Source organism: Chlamydotis macqueenii, chromosome 4 (assembly GCF_036417535.1).
Source record: "Chlamydotis macqueenii isolate bChlMac1 chromosome 4, bChlMac1.mat, whole genome shotgun sequence".
NCBI classification, from domain to species: Eukaryota; Metazoa; Chordata; class Aves; order Otidiformes; family Otididae; genus Chlamydotis; species Chlamydotis macqueenii.
In genome coordinates this window covers 81,561,179-81,588,809 of record NC_141559.1, presented here as the reverse complement: position 1 = coordinate 81,588,809, position 27,631 = coordinate 81,561,179, and the positions used below count along the sequence as shown (strand labels likewise).

The window sequence follows — 27,631 nt, the reverse complement described above, 5'->3', positions numbered from 1 at the left end:
TCTGAAGCACGGTGTCCAGCACCAGCACCGTTATTTTATCGACTCAATTATCCCTGGGCTGAGGTGCTGTTCCCAAGCTGAGTACCACCACACGCTGCAGCTCCTCGCTGAGGTACCAGTTGTTTTGCCCCTGCTCTACGAAGCACGACCAGATTTTTCCCCTCTGTGTGTCACCAGCCCGACCTGAGAGCAGCCTGTGGGATTTAAGGGAAGGAATCGAAGGCACTCACGTTGAACTCCTCCCGAAAGAGCTTGTTGTCATCTGCCATCCGGCGGTTGATCTCCTCTTCCAGCTTATCGACGGGCAGAGGTGGATATTTGCGGTTGGTGCTGGGGGAGCGGGCGAGCAGCGGCATACTCTGAGGCTCTGCAACGACAACCCAACCATCAGAGGTGCCCACCCACTCATCCATGCCCAGGTGGGCAACAGGACCTCACACACCCTGAGCTGTCCGCTTTCAGGGCCACCTCGCATCCTCACTGTCCCGTATTTTCATAGAATCACAGAATGGTTTGTGTTGGAAGGGACCTTAAAGATCACTTCGTTCCAATTCCCCTTTCATGGGCAGCTTGCTCAAAGCCAGACCAGGTAGCTCAAAGGCCAGTCCATCCTGGCCTCGAACACTTCCAAGCCTTTTGTTCTTCCTACGGATGGTGCACAAAAATTTGGTGAATGCTACGATAACACAAAACTCTTTCAGCACCCTGCGGTTGAGCGTTACGCTGTCGTAGAGGCAGGACAGAGCAAGGAGGACCAACCCCATGCAACGCTACAGGCTTGGGGAAGAGTGGCTGGAAAGCTGCCTGGTGAAAAAGGACCTGCCTGGTGAAAAAGGTGTTGGTCAACAGTTGTCTGAACATGAGCCAGCAGTGTGCCCAGGTGGCCAAGAGGGCCAAGAGCATCCTGGCTTGCATCAGGAACAGTGTGGCCAGCAGGATGAGGGAAGTGATTGTTACCCTGTACTCGGCACTGGAGAGGCCGCACCTCAAATACTGTGTGCAGTTTTGGGCCCCTCAGTACAAGAAGGACGTTGAGGTGCTGGAGAAGAGCAACGAAGCTGGTGAGGGGTCTGGAGCACAACTCTGATGAGGAGCGGCTGAGGAAACTGGGGTTGCTCAGTCTGGAGAAGAGGAGGTTGAGGGGAGACCTCATTGCTCTCTACAACTGCCTGAGAGGAGGGTGTGGGGAGGTGGGGGTTGGTCTCCTCTCCCAAGTAACTTGTGATAGGACAAGAGGAAAGGGCGTCAAGTTGCACCAGGGAACGTTTAGATTGGATATTAGGAAAAATTTCTTCACCAAAAGGGTTGTCAGGCACTGGAACAGGCTGCCCAGGGAAGAGGTTGGGTCACCATCCCAGGAGGGGTTTAAAAGAGGTGTAGATGTGGTGCTTAGGGACATGGTTGGGTGGTGGACCTGGCAGTGCTAGGTTGGACTTGATGATCTTAAGGGTCTTTTCCAACCTAAACGATTCTCTGATTCTAAGTCATCAATATTGGGGGATGAAGACCACCTCGCTTTGAATTCAGACTTCACTCATGTGGAAATTTTGGCACCATCACATAACTCCCAGGTGGACACAGCAAAGGTAGCCGTTGCTTGCGGTTCCTCAGCGAAGCCAAGAAAGGCCACGCGAGGGTTACAGCAACACAACGGCAGTTTATGAAGTTCACACCTTCGCTTACAGCAATGTATGTCTTGGGTAGGGACGTCTTGGCTGCCAGAATTAAAAAAAGGTGCTGATTTTAAGCTAGCGCTCGCTCCGAAGGTGTTGGGTTTATGTGCAGGCAGCTCAGAAACAGAATCTGAGCAGAGTCTAAGAGGTGGTGGCTCCTCTTCAGCTCTTTGGTGCCTACATACAAACAGAAACGCCCAACTCAAGAGAGTTTTAATCAGCCGTCATCCTAATTTGAAAGGGTAGAAGGATATTTAATTATTCCACAAAGATGTGTTTTTTTTTTTCAGAGAAGGTTCTTATTTGAGTCAAAGCGATATTGTGGAAATTCAAGAGGAACGTGAGCAGCTCAGCGTTGGAAGGACTGCACATTTTAATACTAACCACTTGAGGGCAAACATCTTGTTGCTGGAACGAAGCTGGGAAATAAATTTTCATTCTATAAAAGTTTGCCAAAATCGTGGAAAACAGAGGAAGTTCAGGACAAGAAAGAAATAAAACTGTAGACGAAAAAATACTTTCCTAAAAAATATGAGGTGGGAGAACAAAGCCACAGCATCCAGCCCACCGAGGCCTTAGGCTGTCCTGGACTTTTACAGAGGTCTATCTTCTGGTGTATGATATCGATCTTATTCTGGTGTGTTTATATCTACCCATTTCCATCTGAGCTGGCCAGGAAAAGACGCCACTGGGTATGACGTTGGCCACATGCCCAACGAGTTGCATGACTCTTATTGCTGGGTTGGAAGGGGACAGGCACTGCTTGGTCAGTAGACCAAGCTGGGTAGCTCTGCGCTGCCCAGAAAGCTGCGCTGGAGGGTATAAACCAACCCTGCTTTTGCCACTTCAAGGCTTTTATGATATTTTTGGAATTTTTACCCTTTTTAGGAGAAGTGCTGGTTATTTCACTAGCTAACTTTGGCCGATTCCAAGTGGGGGAAGAAACAAAAGAGGAAAATATCCTATTGTTATTCTGAAGAACGTTTGAATTGACCCATTTTGATCTGAACAAAGCTTGTTTCTTCTGCAAGACGCATTTTTTGCTCCCCGTGTCGCACCGCCGCGGCCCTCACCTGCATCATCCGTCCGGCCGTTGGACAAGCGAAAGGAGTTGGAGTGACTCCCTGCTTGCTTGTATTTCTTGAACCTACCGAAGACAAGAGAACGGAGAACATCAGTAGATACCCACCAAGAAGCCCAGGTTACCTTCTGGATGAGAGATGCAGCCACAAAAGGCTTTTCTTCACTTTTTTTACAGCTTGATGAGCTAGCTGGTGGCTCCAAGAGGCTATGAGACCTCTTAAAATCCTCCCTACGGGCATAACTTTTAACTGACCACGTCTGGAAAGGCTGCAGGAGGCCAGAGCGAGGTGAAAGCCAGGAGGAGAAGCTTTAAGGCTGCTTTTTTAACAGAGGAGACCCCAAGGAGCTCCCGCTCCACGGGCTGATTCAGCAAAGCAGAATAACCCCAGGTTGATCCGTCCTTCTGCAGCAAAGCCCTTCTCCATGTGCTTTTAACTTGAAGCAGATGCTTACGCGCCGTCTGCCTGAAGTTAAGGGTTTTGCTGAATCACCGGGCAGGCGGCGGCGAACAGAAACTCTTTTTTTTTAAGGGCTGGAAGCCAGGTGGGGAGGACTCCAACTCCGCTGCCGCCGAACTCCCGAGGCAAAACTCTCATCAGGTTCATTGCTGCAAGGGCAGGCCCACAGCCAACAGACGAAGGGAATTTTTCTACCACTAAAGAAACAGCTTTCTCTTTTTTTATTTTCCTTATTTAATCACCAAAATATTGAGTAAATTAAAATGTGGGTGGATAAAGACCTTCTAGCTGAGCAGATATGCGCTCAGGCTCTGAGCAACCTGATCTGGTTGGAGATGTCCCTGCTCCTTGCAGGGGGGTTGGGCTGGATGGTCTTTGAAGGTCCCTTCCAACCCTAACCATGCCATGAATCTATGACGTTGAGCAGCACAGATGCTTGGATTTTTAAAAAATGGACCTAAGAAGGCTTTGTGATGCCGTAGTTCCAGCTACATCTGCTGCTGCGGATGCACAAGCACAACGTACAGGTTTGGTACCCAAGGCAGAGCTTGGCTCCGGATGTTGGGTCACGTTCGATATCAAGATGGGAATCAAGGAATAACAGATATAATCAAAGAATAATACACACAAAGGACTTCCTGCCTGGAGCGCTGTGTCCTGCTTCCCTGGATTACTCAATCCAACACCCCGAGACCTGCAAGGAGACCTTACCTGCACTGACAGGACTTCTTTTTAACTGCACTGACAGGGCTTTAATCCAATCTATCCTACCAAATACGACGTTTGCAGTAGCAGAACAGGCACCACCCCACAGGAGGATCAGCTTTATAGAGAAAGGAATAAGCATCATTTACTAGATAATGCCAAGTATCATTTTTCTGATCCTTACAGGTTTCTTTTTAAAACACCAGCTGTGTCAGCCTTCAGCTCAGGAATCAGCACAAAAGGCTGATTCCTGCTCATCCAGGAATTAATTTCTGTCAAATAAGGGAAGCCAGGGTTAAAGCATTCCTTACCTTAACATGTACAGCACAATAATAATAAATACTATGACGAGAAGGGAAGACAGGGCCACCATCACAGCTATAATCGGCGTCTCATCTGCAATAGGGACAGAGAGGTGAGGTTAGCAACAGCGCCAAAAAACATCCAGCGCCATCATTTAAGAGGGCAGAGCTCTACAATTTCTGCTTAAAAAAAAAAAAAAAGTAGTAAGAACAATAATAAAAAAATAATCAAAGTATGGAGTAAGGTTACATTTCCCCAGCCTGACAGTGAAGACAGATGCACGACCCGAGCGAGCACCACGTATCTCAGACACTTAGACTAAAACCTGGAACCACTACCCAAAGCGCCTCAATCTTCTCTAAAGATCTTCTCATTCAAATTTTTTACACTGAGGGTGGTGGAACACTGGCCCATGTTGCCCAGAGAGGTGGTGGATGCCCCATCCCTGGAAACATTCCAGGCCAGGTTGGCCGGGGCTCTGAGCAACCTGATCTGGTTGGAGATGTCCCTGCTCCTTGCAGGGGGGTTGGACTGGGTGGGCTTTGAAGGTCCCTTCCCACACAAACCATTCCGTGATTCTACAAATCATGACCTTGTAGATGAAAATAGCGATTGAGAAAGTTGTGAGCGGGCTATTTTAGGGGTTTCTTCTGCACCACTGAACGTGCCCACGGTGGCCCACCAGCCACTGGCAGAAGTTTGCTCTGTCACCTGGGGACTTGCCAAGTGTTCTGCCTGAGATGTGAGGAGCCATACAAGAAGTTTCTGAACAGGCCCATGAGTTTGGTACAGCATGATAAGGAACCTTATGGTAAAATAGGAGAAAATTGTGGCCTTTGTAAGGTCCCACAGATAGGACATTTGTAAAACAGCCATGATTTTTCTTTCAGCTCTGTGTCAAACTGGACAAGAGGGTGACCCTTCCTGCTTCACCTGAGCTCTGAACACTTCCAGGCTGAGGTTTGCCAGAGAGCCTCAGGGCTACTGAGCGACTCGTCACCTGTCCGGCTCATTGCAACGAGGTGGCTCCTGCTGGGACTTCTTTCCTCCTTGGAAATACTGCGTTTAGAAAGGAGGGGACATCAGACAACCCATCGTCCATGTTCTGCGCCAAGGCCGCCAAGTACGAACTAATTCAGCTCGCGCCGTTGCTCGCTCCCTCACAGAGGCTTCTCAAGATTTTTCCAGATAAATGTGGACGCCAGCAACACCAGCTGGGGCTGCTTTCATTTTCCACCAGATGGCTCAATCCATACGGGTCACCACACCGTGTCTATGTGCCTCGGCCCCCCGAGACTGCAGGGCATGACCCCCCACTTTCCACCTTCTGCGCACCCATTTCCCTGCTAGGGCAGGTTCCTGCTCCACGTGTCTCAGAAAATCTGCTGGTTGAAATCGCCGAGGTGGGATTTATTTTGTCCATCTCTGACTCCTGAGCTACCAAGGGGCCCTCTGGTTATGGTTCTGCATCTGTCCCTCTGTGGTTATGAGGTCTAGAAATGTTATTCCGACCAAAAGAGATGATTTCTGTGTAATGACTTGAAGGCAATGACCTGGTGTGGCAAATAAAACCACGAAATCCTGCCACTGTCCTCATGTGCCGGCATCTCCCCACGCCCAGCAGCAAGAAGCCAAGGAATTTACTGGGAGGCATTTCTGCCTCCTGCCCACTCGGCAGCTGCTGGAGCATTAGCGTTACCCACCGTGAGGCTTTCCAAAAGCAAGACCAGGAAGGCAAAGCAACCACGGGGCATCTTAGCCCAACCACAGCCAGCCCTTGCCTCTCCTCTAACGTGCTTCTTGTCGAGACCTCCAACCGCAACCATCATCACCATCCAGCGCCGGTTGGCAGGAGAAGTGATTTATGGGCAGGGGTTTCGGCAGAGATGCCTCTGGCAGCAGGATGCAGGCAGCCTGGAGGGTTGGTTTTGGTTTTCTTTTCCCCGTAGCCGTTCTTTCAACACGTCTGGCTGGATGACTTAGAGCTTCTCCACGGTGGCCACTAACCGTCAGCGTGCTGCCCAGCCCACCCAGTAAAGCCCAGGCAGGAAACAAGCTGGAGGGTCCCCAGCTGGTCCCTCCGTCCCCACCCAGCCCTGGCGAGCGGTGCCAACCATCCTGCAGCGCCCGTCCGGCTCAAGCCTTGGCCCTGGGGGTTTCCCACTTGCAATTTGCTTGGAGAAGGAACCTGGACTCAACCCTCTGCTTCCACAGACCTGCTGCGCCGGAGCACCCAGTGCGGTCTAGAGCCTGGAAGGCATTGGGATGCTTAAATCTTGTCCTGGCACCTCTGAGGAGCCAGCAAACCACCTTCTGATGCTTGAGATCATCCAACTGTAGGTAGAGGTGCCATCACACAGACCTGGGTGCAACCACCCGGCAGAGAGGGACAGGGCTGAGCAGCCCTCCCTGCTCACCGCTGTCAAAGCGTGCCCACAAAACTTGAGTCAAATTGAAAAGACACGAAACTACGGGATCACAAGCTAAAAAAGAAGGTGAAAGAAATGGAAGCAAAGATGTAGGGTCAGTATTTCTTAAGTAAAACTCCCAGTACGTGAGATGCGGAGGTCCCAGAAAAGCAAATCCTGAAAAATGGTCGCAGAGGGGGAGCAGAGCAGAAGCAAGAGTTTAAATCCCATCTCTGAGATCTCAAATTGAGTTTAAACCACAGGCGAGCTACGCTCCCTGCAAACACCGTAAAGAGCCTGCAGGAGTGGATTCGTGACGCAACCTCTGTTTGGTTTCCCGCAGAGTTTCCTTCTTGGATGTATTTGGGAGGTGGAAGAAGAAGCCACACCAGACACAGCACCTCAGGATAAACCAGCCAGTCTAATCACAAAAAACCCTAAATTACTCCCTTGGGACTCAGGATCTTCCTGACCTCCAGGTCTCTCTGCTGCTTTAGGTCCATCCTGGTGGGATCTGGATGCATAATTTCAACCCATTCATAGGGAAACGGGAGAGGGTGCATTGCCTGGTTCTTCAAACCACACTTTGGTGCCTCTCTGCAAGGTAGGCATGGCCCTTTCTGTGCCCATGTGAGCCTCAGGAAGTTCAACAAGACCAAGCACAAGGTCTTGCACCTGAGTTGGGGCAACCCCTGGTATCAACACAGACTGGGGGATGAAGGGATTGAAAGCAGCCCTGCTGCGTACTGGGACGTGGGGGTAGTGGTGGGTGAAAAACTGGACATGAGCTGGCACTGTGGGCTCAGAGCACAGAAAGCCAATGGCATCCTGGGCTGCATCAAGAGGAGCGTGGCCAGCAGGTCGAGGGAGGGGATTCTGCCCCTCTACTCTGCCCTGGTGAGACCCCACCTGCAGCACTGCGTCCACTGCTGGAGCCCCCAGCATCAGAAGGACATGGACCAGTTGGAGAGGGTCCAGAGGAGGCCACAAAGATGATGAGAGGGCTGGAGCACCTCTCCTGTGAGGCCAGGCTGAGAGAGCTGGGGCTGTTCAGCCTGGAGAAGAGGAGGCTCCGGGGGGACCTTACAGTGGCATTCCAGTGCCTAAAGGGGGCCTACAGAAAACTTTACAGGGCCTGTTGTGACAGGACGCGCGGTAATGGTTTTAAACTAAAAGAGGGTAGATTCAGATGAGACCTAAGGATGACATTTTTCACACTGACGGTGGTGGAACACTGGCTCAGGTTGCCCGGAGAGGCGGTGGCTGCCCCATCCCTGGAAATGTTCAAGGCCAGGTTGGCCGGGGCTCTGAGCAACCTGATGCGGTTGGAGATGTCCCTGCTTCTTGCAGGGGGGTTGGACTGGGTGGCCTTTGAAGGTCCCTTCCCACCCAAACCATGCCATGATTCTATTCTACGATTCTGTGGTGCGACCCTGGCACACCAAGCAGGCAAAGCAGATTGCCGTGGAGTTCACAAAGCTGAAACACCCATCAGAGCAGTGATGAAACCACACAGAGGAAGCTCGTTTCTACAGGCACCAACTGGACTGGCTGTACCTCTGCTCTACCCGTTCCTGTAGTGCTAAAGCAATGAGTAATCGCAAATATTCTGGTAGCGACGCCACTTCTCAGAACTAAGAGATGGAAAAAGCCACCTCAGTGCAGTTATATTACAAGAAATGGATTTGTGCCAGTGCTTGCCAACAGAATTAAGGAGAAGAACAATCATCCACATCATTCGCAGAACGGGTCCGGATGGAGTAAGGCAAGTCTCAGTCAATAAAGACAATTCATCGCAACACGAAGGAAACTTCTTGAATGGCTTCTTAGCTCTTGTTCATCCAGCTCTCGGGACGGCAACGTGTTCGGCAGGAACTCATCGTATCTACCAGGACATGTACAAATTGGTACGGGAGTGTTTATTTTGAAGAGCCCAACACAAATTAAGGTACCAGTGTGTCACTAGCTCTTCTGAAGAGCTTGGTAGGCGTCACCAAAGCAAGTCTGGAAGTGTGTCAGAAGGAGAGCTACCTAAGAGCAGAATACTTCTGGAAACGTCTTTACTGAGGGCTTGGATAAAGAGCAATGATATATGAAATTCTTACCTCTTCTGTCAGAGTTACCTGCAGAAAAAGAAAACAAAAGTCTCTTAGCAACAAAGAAATATACATTTTAATAAGTCAGGAAGGATCAAAGACCAAGACAGCAACAAATTTAGTAACTCGCCTCATCTTCTTGTAAAGCATTCCTTTAAAACACCAGCTCCAAGCCAAGATGTTAAAATAAATTGCAGCCTTCACTTCCAAACACAGAAAAGCGAACAAACTCCACTTTTTATCAGCAGAGCCGCGAGTTAGAACATCGGCAAACACAATCGACCGCTCTTAATCGATAACGCAGCCTGTTTAAGCCTATAACCAGCGGGTCACTGGTGTAATTCATTAGCACTTCAATATTAAGAGATAACACTCGTGCACAATTTTAAAAGACTGGCTGAGCCAAGAGTTCCATTAAGACCAGATGAGCATCCAAGGAAAGCCTCCACACGCTGTTTTGGATGTCTCATCTTGAGGAAACCAGAACAAACCTGTGCTGGTGAGAGCACAGCCCAGCTCTGCTGCTGCAGCGCTGCTGGCACACGCCACCCACGCCCCCGTTTTATGGGTGGAGAGCTGCAGCGCGGGGTTGAGGACAATCTCGGTAGGTTTGGAGAAGCAGGAGCTGCCTGTAGGACACGTAATTCACGTGGCGCCTTCTGGCTCTGTCCCTCTCTTGAGCACCACTTAATTCTTCCATGACTGATATCCAAATTTCCCGTTAAGATTAATGGCAAGGGCAGCCCTAAAACTAATTTTGCTCCTTGACAAATTACTTGAAATAAAGAATCAGGTTTGGTCATTTATTTTGGGACCGACATCAAGTGAGAAGTCACATCTGGCCTTGATGGCACAATGGCCAATGTGTCGTAGTGTACGCCAAGGGAGTTCGCCAAAAGCAGTAACCCAAGTAGTAAAAAAAGTAGCAAAGCCACAAAAATGATAAATTCAGTCCCTCGCTAGCAGATATCATATTACAAAATCCAGATCTCAGCAGTACTTCAGGCTCTTCCCTCCATCGCTCCCACTTGAAGGCCACGTTTATTCTAAACTTGCACCGTACATGTATCTAAGCTCAGTCTGGACTCCTCCTCTCTGAAAAAAAAAGCCTTGAGGATTTGTGTTTGAAAGGAAGCTGGATGAGCTCAGGGATGGCAGGACACGAAGAAAGTTGAGTTCCAAACTTCCGTCAGCCACGTCCCTTCCTCTGGCGGTCGCAAAGACAACTTCATGGGCTGTGGTTTCCAAAGACGCCCAGAGGAAGAGGACACACACGTCTCGCTGATGTGGAGAGGGGTTTAGATACCGAACACCCAATATCCCATGAGAAGTTTATTCTTCAGGAATGTCCAGTTGACATCTCCCTGCATTAACTTCAGTATTACCTTCTTTCAGTCTTTTCTACCCCACCACGAACTTACCCATCCTGTTTTTCACTAAATCCTGCACTGGCAAGGCTCTCACCATAACCTCTAGCAGGTCAGAGACACGTAGTATCAAAGCTGGGTCTCAACCGACACAGCAAGGGACAAACCATGGCTGAAGAGCCACAGATCAGCTGAGATTTCTGGTTACCTCAGCCTGCTTTTGCCTGATTTTTGCTCTTAACCTACATCGAGCAACCAAACTACATCCTGCGTGATGTGCCAAGAGGAGAATGCCAGCGGGACGGCAATAGAGACAACTCTTGCTCATCCAGACCTTTCAAAGATCAAAGTAGCCCAAATAATGGGGAAAAAACCTGATAATGTAAGCACAGAATCACAGAATGGCTTGGGTTGGAAGGGGCTTCAAAGTTCATCTCATCCAACCCCCTTGCCATGGGCAGGGACATCTCCAACCCAACCAGGTCGCTCAAAGCCCCGTCTAACCTGGCCTTGAACACTTCCAGGGCTGGGGCTTCCACCCCATCATTGGATGTGCCGGCAAAGGCAAGACCGGGACATCCAGCGCATGGAATACTCAGCTCAATAAAGTCTCATCGCGTTGCTCCTGGCGCTCATCACGGTGGAGAGAGCACCTTCAGATGGTTTATCAAATCACGTGCAGCTTGTGCCTGCAAGCAGTTTAGCAACCATCAGGTGGAGCATCACCCTACCAGTTGGGCCAGCACCATCCTACCACATTGTCCTTCATCCCCAGCTTGGCTAATTTTGGATAACGACCCAACTTACCAGCTTTCCCCAGAAGTTTGACCTCACCTCTGGTTGGCCCCCTCTAGTTTAAGCCTTAAATCCTTCGGGACAGGGACAGCTTTGTTGTTTGTGTGCTTGTACAGCGCCAAAAAGCACAACTAGAGGCCACGCTGGCTACGAAAATACAAATAAATGCAGGAACACCCCGGACAACCCAAGCTCCGCAGCTGAGCGGCAATCCGGAGCGATTCATCGCTATTGCCTACGCAGACCCGTTAGGGATCAACTTTACACCCAGCACCTGGGAGCTGTGCAGCTTTTAGCCCCGTTTCACACTTTGGAAACCACAAAAAGTGATGAAATTAATCTGTGACAAAAGTGGAACGAGATCTTAGGGTTTCTGGTGCCCCAGCATCTTGGCAAGAAGCCCAAACATTCGGTTGGACAAATCTCTTCTGATCTGGTCACTTCAGGGAGTTTTATTACTTCGTATCACTGTGGAATTTGCCTCGAAGCATCTTTTCATTCCCCTTTGTTGAGCAAAAATTAGAAGAGTAAAGAAACAAACCCGGAGGCACGGTGACCTGGAGAAGAGGTGAAGGAGATGCCTACCATTGTGGGCGGCGGAAGAGGTCTCTTGCGTTGTCACCGTCGCGCTGAAATTTCTCTCCGTCGTCTCCGCTTCCGTGCTGGGGAGAGCAGTGCGCGGAGCAGACGGCGTCACGCCGGGTAGCGGGGAGGTGGCTGAAGGCATGGACACGGTTGTCCCCGAGGTGGAGGCGTTGAGGCTGCCAGCGGTGGTGTCGGGGGAGATCCTGGTGGCTGTGGTCGTAGGTGGCTTTGACACCATGGTAGAAACAGTCACTGGAGTGCTAACGTTGAGGCTCTTTGCGCTTGTCGTAGTCCCATCCGCAGGACCTGCTGTAGGAGCTTTGGTGGGGCTCCTGGGGGAGGTGGGCACTGTTGTGGGTGGCTCTGTGAGAGGAAAAAGCACAAAGGAACCTCCATGAGATACCTTTCTGCACCACTGGAGGGTTTAGATGCTGGAGATTTGCGTCACTGTAACTACAGGGGTAAAACAGCCCAAAAATCCCGAGCACCTCAGCCCATCACCCTCTTTCTGACACTTTATATGACTGTGGAGGGCAGAAGGGGTAAGAGCAGGTGAGTATTTGCTCCTTTGATCCTAAAGATGGTTTAGAGAAAACAGGGAGAAGACAACAAGCATAGTTTACCTGTCGTAACGTTGTTAGCACCTACGCTTATCAGGCCGCTTCCCAGCAAAAGGAGAAAGAACCACAAATCCATGTTGACCTGGGGAAGAGAGCAAAGAACAGTTATTTAAACCCTCCTGCAACATCGTCCCCAAAGAATTCAAACTGAGGACTCTGCTGGGCATCTTGCAGATGTGCAGAGCTGGAAGGGAAGAGTGAACGTGTGGCTGGAGTCCCTGCAGGCATGCGGATGGGAAGGATTTACCGATACGTTCCCAACTGGAAGGCACATGGAGAGATCCTAGTCTGGTGGACCAATGGAAGTGACCAGAGATGAAGCAGGGGATGAGCAAACTGGGAGAGCACGAGAGGAGTGAGCTATGAAGCTGAGCACCAAAGATAAGGACCTGGTCTTAAAGAAAATTAATAATGGGTTCATGTAACGGTCTGCACATGAGTGCACTGCGAGCAAACTGAAACGCAACACACGTGAAGACCACGGCAAGGATCCTTGATCCAAAATGCCCAGGAACTGGCGGCAGGGAAGAGGGAAAGGTCAGCTCCTCCTGCGGGCAGCGCCCAGCAGATCCCTGCCATCTCAGTGGAGCCCCTGCCTGTCACTGGGCACGGGCAGGACCTCCACACGAGGCCAGGCTCAGCTCCGCTCAAACCCCATCAGATCTCCTGCACGTGCTGATGAAACAAATACCCGTAAATAACCCAAGATCACCCGCAAGTGCAGGCTGCACATTTGTTGTACCGTGTGTTTCTTCCCAGGAAACGTCCTGCAAAATTACAGGACGATGACATCAGTAGAGTTGTTTCCCGCATGCTTTCTCCCTCAGCCCTTTTAAATAGAAGGTTTTTACGGTGATTTCTTTCCTCTGTAGACCTCAAAAAGCTCCTGAGAAATGGGTACAGTTATCTCCTCCCAAACAGATAACACGTCCAGAGGCTGAGGTCAATGACAGTGAGTTGCGAGACGTCACCGTCTTGGCCAGAAGAGAACCCAAAGCTGCCAAGCCCCAGAGCCCGGGGCCTCCCAAGGTTGGGCCAGCACCTCGCATCTGTTGCGAGCCCGGAGAGGGCTCAGAAATGGCTCTGCTCCGTGCCATCGACCGGCAGCTGCCGTCCGACTCTCTCCCGTCCTTCAGGCTTTTGTCACGCGTCCAGTTGCATCTTCAGGATCTCCTGGGAGCAGGCTGCAAGATCTCGCTGCCAAGTCAACTCGACACGCTGCCAAGAAAGGGTTTTATTCCCGATACAAGGTCGAAGCCTCTTCCTCTTAAATACATCTCGTGTTGTTTGTTCTCGTTCGATTTATTTAAATCTGCTTCAATCTAGACCCATCCCAAACTCCGGGCAAAAGGACAACACTGAAGTCATCCACATGCTGGAAACGATATCAGAAACATAAGATCCTCCCCACCCCACCCACCAGCACCACCCACTTACATGTTTTTCCTCCCCCCCGAAAGAAAACCTGGCAAAAATCGACCTTACTCAGTGACCAAAAGGTCAGACAAACCCTGAACCAGAAGGAAACCAAACTCCAGAGATAAGAGCTTTCCTTCAGCTCCGTCCACGGCCAGTCCTGGGGCAGGGGACCAAGAGGTCCCACCGGTGCGAGCAGCCAACTTTCCAAAGGGTTTCACGACCAGTTAAAATATCTGTCTAGATGAATTTGAACCGATTTGCTCCTCCTGCTGCTTGATGAGAGCGGCGTTGCCTCTGCCATGCCTCCCGCGGGGCTCTGCTCCAGGGTGGGATGTCCAGAAAACCCACAACTGGTAGGGTTTTGATGGCACACTCCACTCTTGGTGCTTGTTGAGGCCACTCAACAAGCAATCACACTGGAGCTGAGACGGTCCGAAGTCAAAGAGGTTTTCTGTCCCTCCAGTGTAGGAAAGGGAACTTGTGTCCTCCCCGTGATTAATTGCAACTGGGAAGCACATGAAGCTGCACCACCACAGATCATTCTGGAGAATCTTCTGGATTCTTCGAGCATCCCACTGTGGAAACCCACAGAAATAGGGTGCTCCTCACGACTGGACCCACGTGCAAAGGCAGAAGGACCCTAAACCCATGCTGAATCTCCAGCCAAACGTAATGGTGGCACTGAGATGCTCCTGAAACCTCACAGGGGCTGATGAAGGTGCCAAGGTCTCGCCATCAAAACTGTTTCCCTCACCGAGAACCCATCGCTACCACAACAAGAAAACAATAACACGGTAAAGGCAAACACTACGAGGGAAAGAAGCGACTGCTGGCTGTGTCTTGATGAACGTTTGTACAGAAACGCCATTCTAGTAGGTGGATGTGGCTCCTTTCCTCTTCCCCCCGCCTCGTTTCTCAAAAATGAGAATTCCCATTCATTTGGGATCATGTTCATTTGGGATCCCATTCATTCGGGATTCCCACAGCTGTGCCAGCGTTAGCTCCGTAGCAGCAGTTTGTCCCAAGAGCAGACAAACCATTTGCGACTGAGGACGCTCCCACCGCGCTGGCATCCTACCAGCTCCTCACGCTTGAGATCTTGCTCCTCACCGCCTGGCCCATAATTAACTGATCACTGGAAAACCATACAGATCTTAATCTCTTCCAAGCCTTTCTTAATGCCTTCAAGGATCTTCTGAGCTGGCTGCTCCAGCTCTTGCGGCACGTCTCAAACACCAGGGGGATGAACTTGTTCATGGTCACTCAGCAAAGGGGTGGCAGAGCCAGGACTGGTCGCCAGGGGACGTGGTTCCTCTCCCGTCTGTGGTTTCTGGAGTCTTTTTGATAAAGTTTAAGTAAGGAAAGACCAATGGGTTAGCCCATGCCAACCCCACACCCCCTTCCTAAGGCCAACAGCCAAATGTCTTGGCTCTTCTCCCCCATCCTCAATGTATTTTCCTTTGGTACCAAAAGCAGGACATGGAGGGTGGGTGGAAGGAAGTAAAAGCTGTGAACCTCCTCTTCCTTCTGCCCTCTGCTACAGGTTGGAAAAAACCTCCAAGATCATCAAGTCCAACTGTCAACCCAGCACCACCATGTCCACTAAACCATGTCCCGTGAAGTGCCAGTTCTACACGTTCTTCGAACGCCTCCAGGGATGGTGACTCCACCGCTTCCCTGGGCAGCCCGTTCCAGTGCCTGACCACTCTTTCAGTAAAGAAGTGTTTTCCTAATATCCAACCTAAACTTGCCCTGGAAGGTTGTATTTCCAGGACCGTGATTACCATATGGATGGGAGCTGCAGGTGACTCCTGGTCTGGCTACGGGTACTGGTTCCAAACCCCTTTGGGATGGTGGGATGATCACGGCCTCACACAATCATTTAGGTTGGCAAAGATCCTTAAGATCATTGAGTCCAACCGTTGATCCAGCTTCCTCCTCGCTGAGCCAGCAGCGCGGCTCTGACGCCCTGGGATTACGTCAGTGGGCAGGCAGCTCTTTAAAACTCCCGTGATGTTACATTTAACAAGTTCATCGATCCCGGAGCGGATGGCATTAGGAGGAAAGTGTTGGCAAGGGGAGAGAATAATGAATTTCCCCAAGCCTTGCCCTGTTTTTGTGAAGAAATACAGATGCAGGTGGTCCGTGCAGATTCTGAGCCATTTTTCTGGCTTAATTACCACAACTGTCAAAAGAAACAGGACGCCGGGCAGCCCCGAGAGCATCACGGCTTGCTCGTGCAGATCGTTACGCAAAAAAAATCCCAGGAGCTGCTCCTGCGACCGGCAATCAGCTGCTTTATCACCTTAAAACCAGCGAGCCCTGCGCAAGGGGAGGGCTGTGCCAGCCCAGCTCCCGGCTCCCAGCTACCAAACACTCCCTCTTCCCAAACGCCGGATAAATAAATGCCAGCGGTACGCCGTTACCCGCTTCTTAACATAAAAGGCCTCCAGAGTCCTACCCCGAAACCGGAGAAACCCGAGTCTCCCTTCCCCCTCGGCTCCCTCCCCGCTGCTTTCGGAAACGGAGAGGAAATACTTGTAATGTTATCAACATAAACACAGCTCTTGGCCCGGCCGCGACATCCTGCGAGCTCCGCAGAAAAACACCCTGACGTCACGGCGCCGGCTCCGCCGAGGAGAAAGGAACGGGCTTCGGTACCGCCGTCCCGGAGAGTCGGGATGTTCGGCGTCGCGTCTTCGTTTTTTTTTTTCAACCTTCGCTTTCAAAAATCAGGGTTAGAAACCTAAATAATCGCTACTGATGTTTCCAGGAATATCATATATAAAATACATAGGGTGCGTACGCACCGTACGCTCCGTACGCTGCTCGGGAGCTTCCTATAGGAAAGGCTGCGGGACGTAGGTTTTAAAAGAAGCGGCTCCGTCCACAACCAAAGGCAGGATTTACCCCCAGCTCTGACCTATTCCTAATTCCTGGACAATGAGGCAATCTTTTTCTGTGTGTAAGGAGGAGACACAACCCCGGTCCTACGCAGCTTTCCGGGACCCCAGAAACCACCGCTGCTGTCAGTAGGATGCTGGAATTTGGGGGCTCAATCCAGACCACCCAGCTGCCTTGTGCAGGAGTGAAAAATAAAAAATGGTTCAGTTTTCTCCCCTTTTTTTTTTGGCAAGGAAGAGGGCAAAAATAGGAGCAAGGCTAGCATTCGCCCCGGTTAGCTCTTCGAAGCAGCTCACAGTAGGATGAGAACAAGTGTGAGCATAAAGAAAAGGGAAAAAGGGTTTTTTTTTTTCTTTTTGGTGGCAGCAAGCCATCAGCACGGCTCAGCCACTCTGGAAAACAAACCTGCTGCTCCCTCTCCCCCTCCCTGCTCCGTTTAAATCCCATTTGTGGTTTTCCAGCCTCTGGCTGGAGCCGCAATCGGCGGCAGAGGAGAGCCGCCCACGGGCTCATCCGACGGCGGAACGATTTTGCCAGCGCCGGGTTCCCCTTTTCCCATCGCCTCAAACCTCCCTCGCGTCGGACGAGGCACGAAGGATGTAAAGCCAACGAGCAGGACGAGCCCCCGCTGCTGGGAGCTCCGCGCCGAAAAGCGAAGCCTGGTCCCCTCCCAGAAGTCACCCAGGGGGCCAAGCGCCTTGCATGGGGGCTCCTTACATCGTGCACTGATTGCTTCTCTTCTCTCTCAGCCTGCCCTCATAGGAGAGGTGCTCCAGCCCTCTGACCGTTTTGGTGGCCCTCAGTCCAACAGAGGAACGCAAACTCCTCTTTCAAAGAGCAGGATCATGGTACGCGCGTGGAAGGAAGCCAACCCTCCTCCCACCTGGCATCCTGGGTGTTCAGAAATAGCTAGCACTGTTGGGATGATGGTAAAACCCGACGGCCTGAAGCGGGATCAGTCTTTCTCATCAAGGTCATCTTTAACGAGATGTTAGTCTATCCCATGCTAATCACACGAAGCACGCCCTGGGAGCAGCAATGTGTGCGAAACCACCGTGGGTGGACGTAGAGGGGAGCAGGTGCTCACCACCCAGACCTTGGACAAAGGTTCCCCAAGCTCACTTCCTACCTCTGCTGCCGAAAACTGGAAATCCCAGTGCTTCAGCCTGACCAACCACTAAAAGGCTTTTTTACTCCCAAAGTGAATTAAAGGTTTAATTAATTCAGAAATAGTTGCAAGGACCTTTGAGATCACAGTTGAGAACAACCCACTGGGCCCAGTCCTGTTTCACACCTCCATTAAAGATCTGGGTGATGGGGCTGAGCGCACCCTCAGCAAGATTGCTGGTGACACCAAACTGGGAGGAGTTGTTGAGGTGCCAGAGGGTCGTGTTGGCGTCCAGAGGGACCTCACCGGGCTGGAGAACTGGGCCAACAGGAACCTCATGAAGCCCAACAAGGAGAAGTGCAAAGTCCTGCCCTTGAGGAGGAGCAACCCCAGCCACCAGTATGCGCTGGGGCCACCCAGCCGGAAAGCAGCTTGGCAGGAGAGGTCCTGGGGGTCCTGGTGACACCGAGTTGACCTTGACCCAGCAGTGTGCTCTTGCGGGATACGTAGTATCTTAGTCTATATGGAGTAAGACACCAGCCAGCACCGAGAAGGAGATCCCTACACTGCGCAGGATGCATCTTGGGATCCCGTCAGTGTCCCTCCAGCTCTGTGCTGGTGTCCGGTGAACAAGCACCAGTTACTGCACACCACGACAGCCCTCTGCCACGTACGAGACAACCCTCCTAGGAGCCACTAACAAAGAGTGAAGAAGCTGCTCAGAGGAAACCAACCCATCCTAAGAGCCTCCTTTGAAGGAGCCTGGGGCATCTCAAGACTGAGAAGCGAGCCTCCTAGAAGAACCCTGAGACCAAGGAATTATTATCCCAGTTAGCAGACAGGAAAACTGGATTGATGAGGTTTTAAGCAAAAATCCAGAGAAAAACATCAATGAATGTGGATGCTTAAATAATGCGGACGTGAAATTGTTCAGGCACCTAGAGAGACGCGGAAACGTTGACTGGGGGTATCTGTCCTCCGTAACTGAGGCATACCAGAACCTTAGCTTTCCGTGCTGTCTTGCTTTTAGGAAGAAGATTTTATTTTTTATTTTCATAATAACCCTAAGACATGAATAATTCCCCCTCAGCCACTCTCTTCTGCCAGCGCCGCAAATCACGGGAGCCCGTGTCGGTCGCTCCTGCACCTCTCACCACACGCAGAAGAAACTGAGATGGGTCAGGGAATAAATTGTGGAGGGAGACAGAAGGGGATGAAGAGCTTCTTGGACCTATAGCCATGGAGAACGAGCAACCCAAGAAGAATCAAGGAGCATCAAGGTGGGACAGAGCCAAAGCAGGGAGAGCGGTGGGCTAAGCCCAACGGAGCTGTTAGCTCTGGGAGGATGAAGATGAAGGACTGACTCTGAGCCTCGAGCAGGAGGAATCACAGAATGGTTTGGGTTGGAAGGGACCTTCAAAGCCCAGCCAGTCCAACCCCCCTGCAGGGAGCAGGGACATCTCCAGCCAGATCAGGTTGCTCAGAGCCTCGGCCAACCTGGCCTGGAATGCTTCCAGGGATGGGGCATCCACTGCCTCTCTGGGCAACCTGGGCCAGTGTCCCACCACCCTCAGTGTATAAAATTTTTTCCTAATATCTAATCTAAGTCTACCTCCCTCTGTTTTAGAACCGTTACCCCTCATCCTGTCACAACAGGCCCTGCTGAAGAGTCTCTTCCCATCTTCACAGCCAGGAAGATGCTGGGGATGGAGCGTTTCACCGCGGGCCAGGCTGGTGCGGGTCAGTGGGGCAGCAGGAGCTGCACGGCAAAGGGGAGAGGAGGTGAGACCTCCTCCTGGGGTAATTAAAATGAATCGGCCAAAGCGGCACCCCCAAGGCTGGTAAAACCCCTGGCACGGTCTCCCGGTGCGCTTTGCCCCGCGGGACGGTCATCGCACCACAACGCGGTGCTGGCCTGCCAAAAACGCTCGAGTGGAGCCCGTTCATCTCGTTATTCAAAACAATGAATTAATTTTTATTGTTTAAAAAGCCAAGTCATACAGGAATATATTCTTTTAAATATTCCATTTGAGGGTGTCCCCTTCTTTGTCCCAGGCACCGTTTGTAACACGTACAAAGAAAACACGAGCGCGGTGTCAAGGACCGGTTGCTTTTGACTGAGGAGTCGGGACGAAACATGGCCATTATTTAGCGTAACAACAGCCCGACCTAACGAGACGAGCAAATGGTACGCGGGGAGGAGAAACAAGGGTTAAAAAAAAATAAAAACCCCACAAAAAAATAAAGCTCAGCTCTTGGGCACAGCCCTTTCCGCAGGACCGAGATGAACTCCCAGCTCCGAGTCGAGACGGAGAGCCGGGACGCCTGGGCGGCAAGCGGCGGGAGCATCCTACTTAAAACAAAGGTGTCGGAGGGGATCGTTCGCATGACAGCCTTAAAATCTCGTTACAGAGGCTGAGCTCTAATTAAAAGGCACGCGGTCGGTCATGCAGCTTAATCACTGGTCGTGCTTACCCTGAAATCCGCCCGGGACACCTGTAGAGGTGCGGGGAGCGGGCAGCTCGTCCCACGGAGCAGCGCCTGGGTTAAGAAAGTGCGGTGGATCCGTAAGAAAAAAAAAAAAAAAAAAATTTAAATCCCCGATTTACCTGCGGTAATTTTGCACCGCTGCTCAGTTCAGCCCTGTTGCCACAGTAACACTCCTGGTGTAGCCGAGATCACTGATTATGAAACTAGGAAAAAAAAATAAAAATCCGAGGCTGCTAATTAGGATAGACTCCAGTTCTCCAAAAGCTCCGTATTAATGACATCATGAGGGCAGGGAAAATAAAGACGCCAGAAAGCGTCGCCTCGGTCAGCATCGGCGGCCACCGCCAGCCGCTTTTCGGGGCTCGTTATAGATGGGGCTTCCAATTCAGCTGGCAAATTCCCTGTAAATTCAGCTTGTTTTCCTTCTCTTTGAACAAACGTGCACGACTCGGCGGAGCAGTCTTTACTCTTTACATACGTTTGCATGAATTAGACTGGAAAAAAAGGGTCGAGGACGACGTCCCAACGGCGACAGCCTGAGCGGGGCCAGGGGCGCATCCCCCGCATCCCGCATTCGCCGTGCTTCTGCCTCAGAGAAAGAACCCAAAAAGCGTAATTTATACCGGCGGCTGCGAGGGTCTGCAAGCGAGGTTTGCAAACGAGGGGAAGCGGGGCTGAAAATGTTTTCCTCTCCCACTTTCATTCGAGCGCCAAAAGCATTTTGAAGCACGTCTTCCGCTGGAGGCTTGGAGCTGAAAAGTCTGACCGGGAGCAGTTGCGCTGCCAGACACAAGTGGTTTGCAACACAATCTACGGAAGCCACTGCGGTGTACTTCCAGGCAAAAGGGAAACGGCCCGACAGGTATTTCTGGAGCCGCAAACCCGGAGCGACGCTGCTTTACATGCCAGCTCCTCAAAATGCCTCCGTTCTGCCGTTCTGACCGGACGGCGAACGTACCGAGAGGAGGGAACGGCGATAAAGAAGCAGAGCCGGGGACCAAAACTGTGTTAACGGCTAACGATGCTCCCTCCATCACTGGCAGACTCTGCAGTTCTCCACCATCCAAGGCCACCGCATGACGGATGTGGCATCTTGTCAAGATGAAGTCAAGACCATCTGCTTGACTTCAGCCAGCTCCGCTGATGGGACCAGGAGCCACCACCTCCGAAGGGAATGTAGAGGTTAAAAAAACAAACTGCTGGCAAAAGCTGCGCCCTGAGCTCAGGTATGGGCTCGAGTTTGTCCCTTCCAACCCAAACCATTCTGTGGTTCTATGACTTTATACCCATCCGGGTCAGCATATGAGATTCCAGAACCTTGAGCTAAAACTTTGGTCCAAGAAAGAGAGAAGAGCTCGCCCCTGAAAGCAGCAATTTTACGCAAATAAAATTACAGAATCATAAAATGGCATGGTTTGGGTTGGAAGGGACCTTCAAAGCCCACCCAGTCCAACCCCCCTGCAAGGAGCAGGGACATCTCCAACCAGATCAGGTTGCTCAGAGCCCCGGCCAACCTGGCCTGGAATGTTTCCAGGGATGGGGCATCCACCGCCTCTCTGGGCAACCTGGGACAGTGTTCCACCACCCTCAGAGTAAAAAATTTCTTCTTTCTATCTAATCTAAATCTCCCTCCCCCTATTTTAAAACCATTACCCCTCATCCTATCACACCAGGCCCTGCTGAAGAGTCTCTCCCCACCTTTCCTGCAGCCCCCTTTGGGCACCGGGAGCCGCTCTCAGGTCTCCCCGGAGCCTCCTCTTCTCCAGGCTGAACAGCCCCAGCTCTCTCAGCCTGGCCTCACAGCAGAGCTGCTCCAGCCCTCTCAGCATCTGCGTGGCCTCCTCTGGACCCTCTCCAACAGCTCCACGTCCTTCTGATGCTGGGGGCTCCAGAACTGGACGCAGCGCTGCAGGTGGGGTCTCACCAGGGCAGAGCAGAGGGGCAGAATCCTCGCCCCCAACCCGCTGGCCGTAATGTAAATGTCTAACGTGGGAAACACAGAATAATCATCTGACGGTGACCTAGCAACCTCAGCCACCACCTGGCTGACAGCAAGGACGCTGTTTTCACAGGTTCCTTTCGCCCAGCCGTTGGATGGAGCTCCACAGGGTCTATCCCGCCCTCCCACAGCCTAATTACACCTCCTCAGCTCCTGCTTTAATCAAGCTGATGACTCTGGTGAAGGCTTTTCTCCAGGCTGCCCCAGGATGGGTGCTGCCACGCTGTCGCCAATCCTACGAAGCAAAAGTGAAAAGCAAAGTGCTGCACTTGGAGAAGAACTGGGGAACCACTTTTTAAAAATTATTTTTTACCCCTTTGAGGCAGGAAAATAAGCGAGATGAATTTTTTTTTTTCAGCAGCATCACCTAAAGTCTCAAAGTTGCAGTCCCTCAGCTTGCAGTTGCGTGAACCGGTCTGTTGTCCCACTCACCAGTAACACTGGGGATACGTTAGGCGTGGTGTTAATTACCTATAAATGTGATTTATTAGCTGGAAACAACGCGAAGGGCCGATCTCGTATGCCAAGACATCCACTGACCACAACCTAAGATCAACTGGCCAAGCACGAGCGCGTCCCGATCCCGAGCAGATGGAGATTGCCACCTTACCAACAACAAATTAAGAAAACCAGTGGGATCCAGTTGCCATTGATGGTTTAGTTGGAGGCATGATTTTAACCTTTTAACAGGCTCATTTTCAGGAATTAGCCCTTTAACGCTGCGTGCTTATCTATATAGCGCAGCGTAAGCCGGTTTGATGCGGCCACGGAGAGAACATCTGCTTTTGTGAGCAATTAGGGAAATTATCGCTAATTACGGGGACGGCAGGTAAGAGCAGCTGGGGAGAGAGGAGGGATGGGAAGCGTTTCAAGGTGCCGACGTGAGCGGGAAGCTCACCGGGAATAGAAATATCCCAGCAGAAAGGAGCCTGCGCCCAGAGAGCAGCTCAAGAACCCTCAACGAGGGAAGGGTTTTGGGGCCAGCAGAGTTTTGGGGTGATCCTCGTTATCACTGATGGCATTTCGAGCAGATCAGGCTCCCAAATATTTCTTATCAGCCCACGCTCCCAAAAAAAGGTCCAAATTCTGCCTCTGGCAGCTCTATTTCCACTTCCCATCTAGAACACCCTCCCAGGCTGCCCAGAGAGGCGGTGGATGCCCCATCCCTGGAAACATTCCAGGCCAGGTTGGCCGGGGCTCTGAGCAACCTGATCTGGTTGGAGATGTCCCTGCTCCTGGCAGGGGGGTTGGACTAGATGGGCTTTGAAGGTCCCTTCCCACCCAGATCTTTCTATGATTTTTTTTTTTCCTCCATCTATTTTTCCCATCCATCTTTTTTTCCCATCTATTTCCCTTTCCATCTTCCACGCCCAAGAGTAGCGTCCTCATTCGAGACGACGCGATGTTGTAGGTACAGGTTTTCGAACCACACCAACAAGCCAGGCATCTTCTACCACTGCTACGGCTACAAACCTATAATACATATATAAAATCTATTCTTTATATATGTATATATTGCTATAAGCCCATCCTAAACCTAACAGAATTGCTACAAACCTATTTCCTGCTGACACAAGGTCATGCAAACTGAAACGATCCTGGTCTTCATCAACGGCCCCCACAGATGTCAACACCAAACCCAACGCTGGGTGGTTCTGAAAAGAATAAAAATGCACTTTCTTATCCTTAAGGTGACTAAACAGCCCAGGACGACCAACTTTCAGCCCTCCCATGTTATTCACCATTCATTCTCTATTTTAATCGCCCCAACAAAAGGCTGAACTCAACTGGATCATTGTCAGCGAGGGCTTTTATCATCGGCCTTTGAAACGGTCAAGGCATGGGAGAGAACAATGCCGCTCACAGGAGAATAAATACAATCTAAACAAAAATACCCTGTTGCTAAGGTTTAAAGCGGTCTTTTTTTTTGGGCACAGCCGGGTAGCTGGGAATCCTGGTACCGCCCTACGTGAACGAACAGAGGAGAATTAGGAGTTGGAAGGGGAAAATAACCTGGCACTCAGCCCCGTTGTGTTTTTCTCTCCAGGACGGCATTTAAAATATGAATATCGCATAGCGGACTTCAAACGAAAGCCAACGGTTGGAGCACACTGGTGTTTGAAGCCAGTGATGCTCTATCTAACTCCATGCGTTGCTCCAACCTCTGCGGTCTTGGGCTTCATGTCTTGCTCCAGCAAGGGCAGGAAGTGAACCATGACCAAAGACCTCAGGGGTGAAACTTGTGGTTACTGTAAAAGCACAAACACAGGCTGGGCAGGGAATGGATCGAGAGCAGCCCTCAGAAGAAGGACTTGGGAGTGCTGGTGGATGAGAAGCTCAACATGAGCCAGCAACGCGCCCTTGCAGCCCAGAAAGCCAACCGCATCCTGGGCTGCATCAAGAGGAGCGTGGCCAGCAGGTCGAGGGAGGGGATTCTGCCCCTCTGCTCTGCCCTGGTGAGACCCCACCTGCAGCACTGCGTCCAGCTCTGGAGACCCCAACATCAGAAGGACATGGACCAGTTGGAGAGGGTCCAGAGGAGGCCACGCAGATGATGAGAGGGCTGGAGCAGCTCTGCTGTGAGGCCAGGCTGAGAGAGCTGGGGCTGTTCAGCCTGGAGAGAGAAGGTTCCGGCCTTCCAGTACTTCAAGGGGGCTACAGGAATGATGAGGCGAAACTCTTGAGTAGGGCCTGTTCTGACAGGACGAGGGGTGATGGTTTCAAAATAGAGGGAGGTGGATTCAGATTGGATATTAGGAAAAAAATTTTTACGCTGAGGGTGGTGTAACACTGGCCCAGGTTGCCCAGAGAGGCGGTGGATGCCCCATCCCTGGAAACGTTCAATGTTGGCTGGGGCTCTGAGCAACCTGATCTGGCTGGAGATGTCCCTGCTCCTGGCAGGGGGGTTGGACTGGATGGGCTTTAAAGGTCCCTTCCAACCCAAACTATTCTGTGATTCTATTGCAGCACTGATGGCTCAGATGTTCACAAGCTAGGCACACGGCTGCTGAAAGCGGTCTGTGCTGCAGGGCTGGATGCGCCATCAGATGTGTTGTCAGCACGGCAAGAGGAAAGTGGGTGAAGTTGGACAAGCAAGCTCTGCCAGAGCGAAGAGGTCCATGGAGAAGCCGGCCACCTTGCCCGCGCGGCCATGGCGCAGATGTTGAAAACGTCCAGCTGGGACCTCCTCTCAAGGAAAGCCCCAGCTCAAACCGCAACGATTTCTCTTGTGAAATCAACCCCAAAAGCAAGCGCAGAGCACCGTGCGGTTTGTGTTTCCTTAGCTAAGGGAGCAGCACCTGCTTTTGGGGTTCGCAGAGAAATACCCTTCCCCAGCGGTGGTACGGAAAAGAATTGGGTTTGGCCGTGGTGTCCTCCTTGCTAAACACAACTGACGTCTTTGCGGTAAGAGTTTCTAGCAGCAAAGTGGCTCCAGGGTCAAGAGCGACCACATGCTGACAGCCCCAGCAAGGTGTAGAAGGTCGGGTGAGGAGACACGGGACCTGTGGTGGCCCAGAGAGGCCACCAGCCTCCACGACCAGCCCATCTTCCTCCCCTCTAGATGGAGCTCCAGGAGAAGCCTGCGGTCCCTCCCCGAAGCGCAAGTGGACGTACCCCATCATCTCCAAGCATCATCTCCTGACCCGCAGCTTGGCGCTACAAAGGAGGACAAGTTTGCAGAGGCAGCTTCACGAAAACCAACAAATCAGATTAATTATTCCCTCTGACAACGTAGCAGTAAAATGCCCATCGCGGCAAACTGCAGTCAAGCTACTGCAAATATCCCAAAATAATTTTCCCTTTCTTCGGCGGGTCAATTCTCAGCCCAAAAACTGCTCAAAAGCCTGGACGGCCTGCGGTGGCCAGAAGGAATGACTTCTCTGAAACGTTCCGAGATTTTATTTGCACCGGGACCACAACAATTTTTGCGCACGCAGAGGTGAAGGGGCACATCTTGGCTATTTCACATGAAAAAAAAACCAAAAAGAAAACACAAAGAGGAAATGTCAAGTTTCCTTGATAGCAGCCTAGAAGAGAGAACAGAGTCAAGGTGATGCCGGAATTCAGTTTTCATGGCTCGTTCTGGTTTTTTTTAGCCCATAAACAAGGTTTCCCTGAGCAAGCATTAAATATCACCTTGTGCCACTTCTATTTAAGTGATATTTAAAGAGGCTACGACAGAGCTCAAACCCCCCTCCATCGGGCAGCTAGGCCAAACAGCCACCCAAATGACGCTAAATTAAATTAATTTTAAACCCATTTGGAACAACGGAGCATTCCACTCAGGTTAAATATTTCAATTTCGACAGCAACGCACTGGGTACCAACAGAGACGTCCCCATCTTTCAAAGTCTTCGCTGTCCCGGCCTTTTCAAAAGGCTTTGAAAAGCAGCGTTCCCACAAAAACACCCGTTTCCATCGCGCCCTGGCTAGGAGCATAATGCACAGAAGGCTTCTCAGTATCGCCGTTAAATAAGAGGCCCCCCTCCCCAGGCATTAAATGGTACAGGAGCTCGCGCCCAACAACAGAGAGAGCTTTCTGTAGCGGCTCGTCGCTGCGCAAATACAAGACAAAGTCTGTTGACGAAGACCAGGACTGTATTTGGTGGCCCGGCGGCCCAGACTAACAGACTCGTCTCGTTTTCATAGCATCATGGAATGGTTTGCGTTGGAATGGACCTTCAAAGCCCACCCAGTCCAACCCCCCTGCAAGGAGCAGGGACATCTCCAACCAGATCAGGTTGCGCAGAGCCCCGGCCAACCTGGCCTGGAATGTTTCCAGGGATGGGGCATCCACCGCCTCTCTGGGCAACCTGTGTCCCACCCTCCTCATTGTAAAACATTTCTTCCTTACATCCAACCTAAATCTACCTTCTTCCAGTTTAAAACTGTTGCCTCTTGTCCTGTCACACCAGGCCCTGCTGAAGAGTCTCTCCCCACCTTTCCTGCAGCCCCCTTTGGGCACTGGGAGCCGCTCTCAGGTCTCCCCGGAGCCTCCTCTTCTCCAGGCTGAACAGCTCCAGCTCTCTCAGCCTGGCCTCACAGCAGAGCTGCTCCAGCCCTCTCATCACCTTCGTGGCCTCCTCTGGACCCTCTCCAACAGGTCCATGTCCTTCTGATGTTGAGGGCTCCAGAGTTGGACACAGCTGCAGGTGGGGTCTCACCAGGGCAGAGCAGAGGGGGAGAATCACCTCCCTCGACCTGCTGGCCACGCTTCTCTTGATGCAGCCCAGGATTCAGTTGGCCTTCTGGGCTGTGAGTGCACATTGCCGGCTCATTTTTTGTCCACCAGTACCACTAAGTCTGTCTCCTCAGGGCCGCTCTCAATCCCTTCATCCCCCAGCCCGTACCGATACTGAGGATTGCCCCGACTCACGTGCAGGACCTTGCACTTGGCCTTGGTGAAGTTCATGAGGTTTTATGGGCCCATTTCTCGAGCTTGTCCAGGTCCCTCAGGTCAGAATCCCTTCCCTCCAGTGTGTCAACTGCACCACTCAGCTTGGTGTCATGATGAAATGCAGCCTGCTGAAGACCAGGGGCCAACCTGGCTCCAGTCCTCCTCATTCCCTTTAGTCCAAACCAAATCCAGTCCAATCAAGTCCAATCTTTCAGAAAGA

At 51.4% G+C, this 27,631-nt stretch overlaps 1 protein-coding gene across 3 annotated transcripts in view; it reads right to left on the bottom strand.

Annotated features, from left to right (window-relative positions):
• PTPRA (protein tyrosine phosphatase receptor type A) overlaps positions 1–27,631 on the bottom strand; it is a 118,213-nt gene that overhangs the window by 13,536 nt on the left and 77,046 nt on the right. For 2 of the 3 annotated variants that reach the window (XM_086746136.1, XM_086746134.1), the window contains 6 exons: positions 12,097–12,175; positions 11,474–11,836; positions 8,736–8,753; positions 4,231–4,315; positions 2,747–2,820; positions 231–367 (listed from right to left, as the gene is read on the bottom strand). In XM_086746136.1, the coding sequence (XP_086602262.1) occupies positions 231–367; positions 2,747–2,820; positions 4,231–4,315; positions 8,736–8,753; positions 11,474–11,836; positions 12,097–12,175 (756 nt within the window). The remainder of the gene's footprint in view (positions 1–230; positions 368–2,746; positions 2,821–4,230; positions 4,316–8,735; positions 8,754–11,473; positions 11,837–12,096; positions 12,176–27,631) is intronic. The other variant, XM_086746135.1, reaches the window with a different exon arrangement.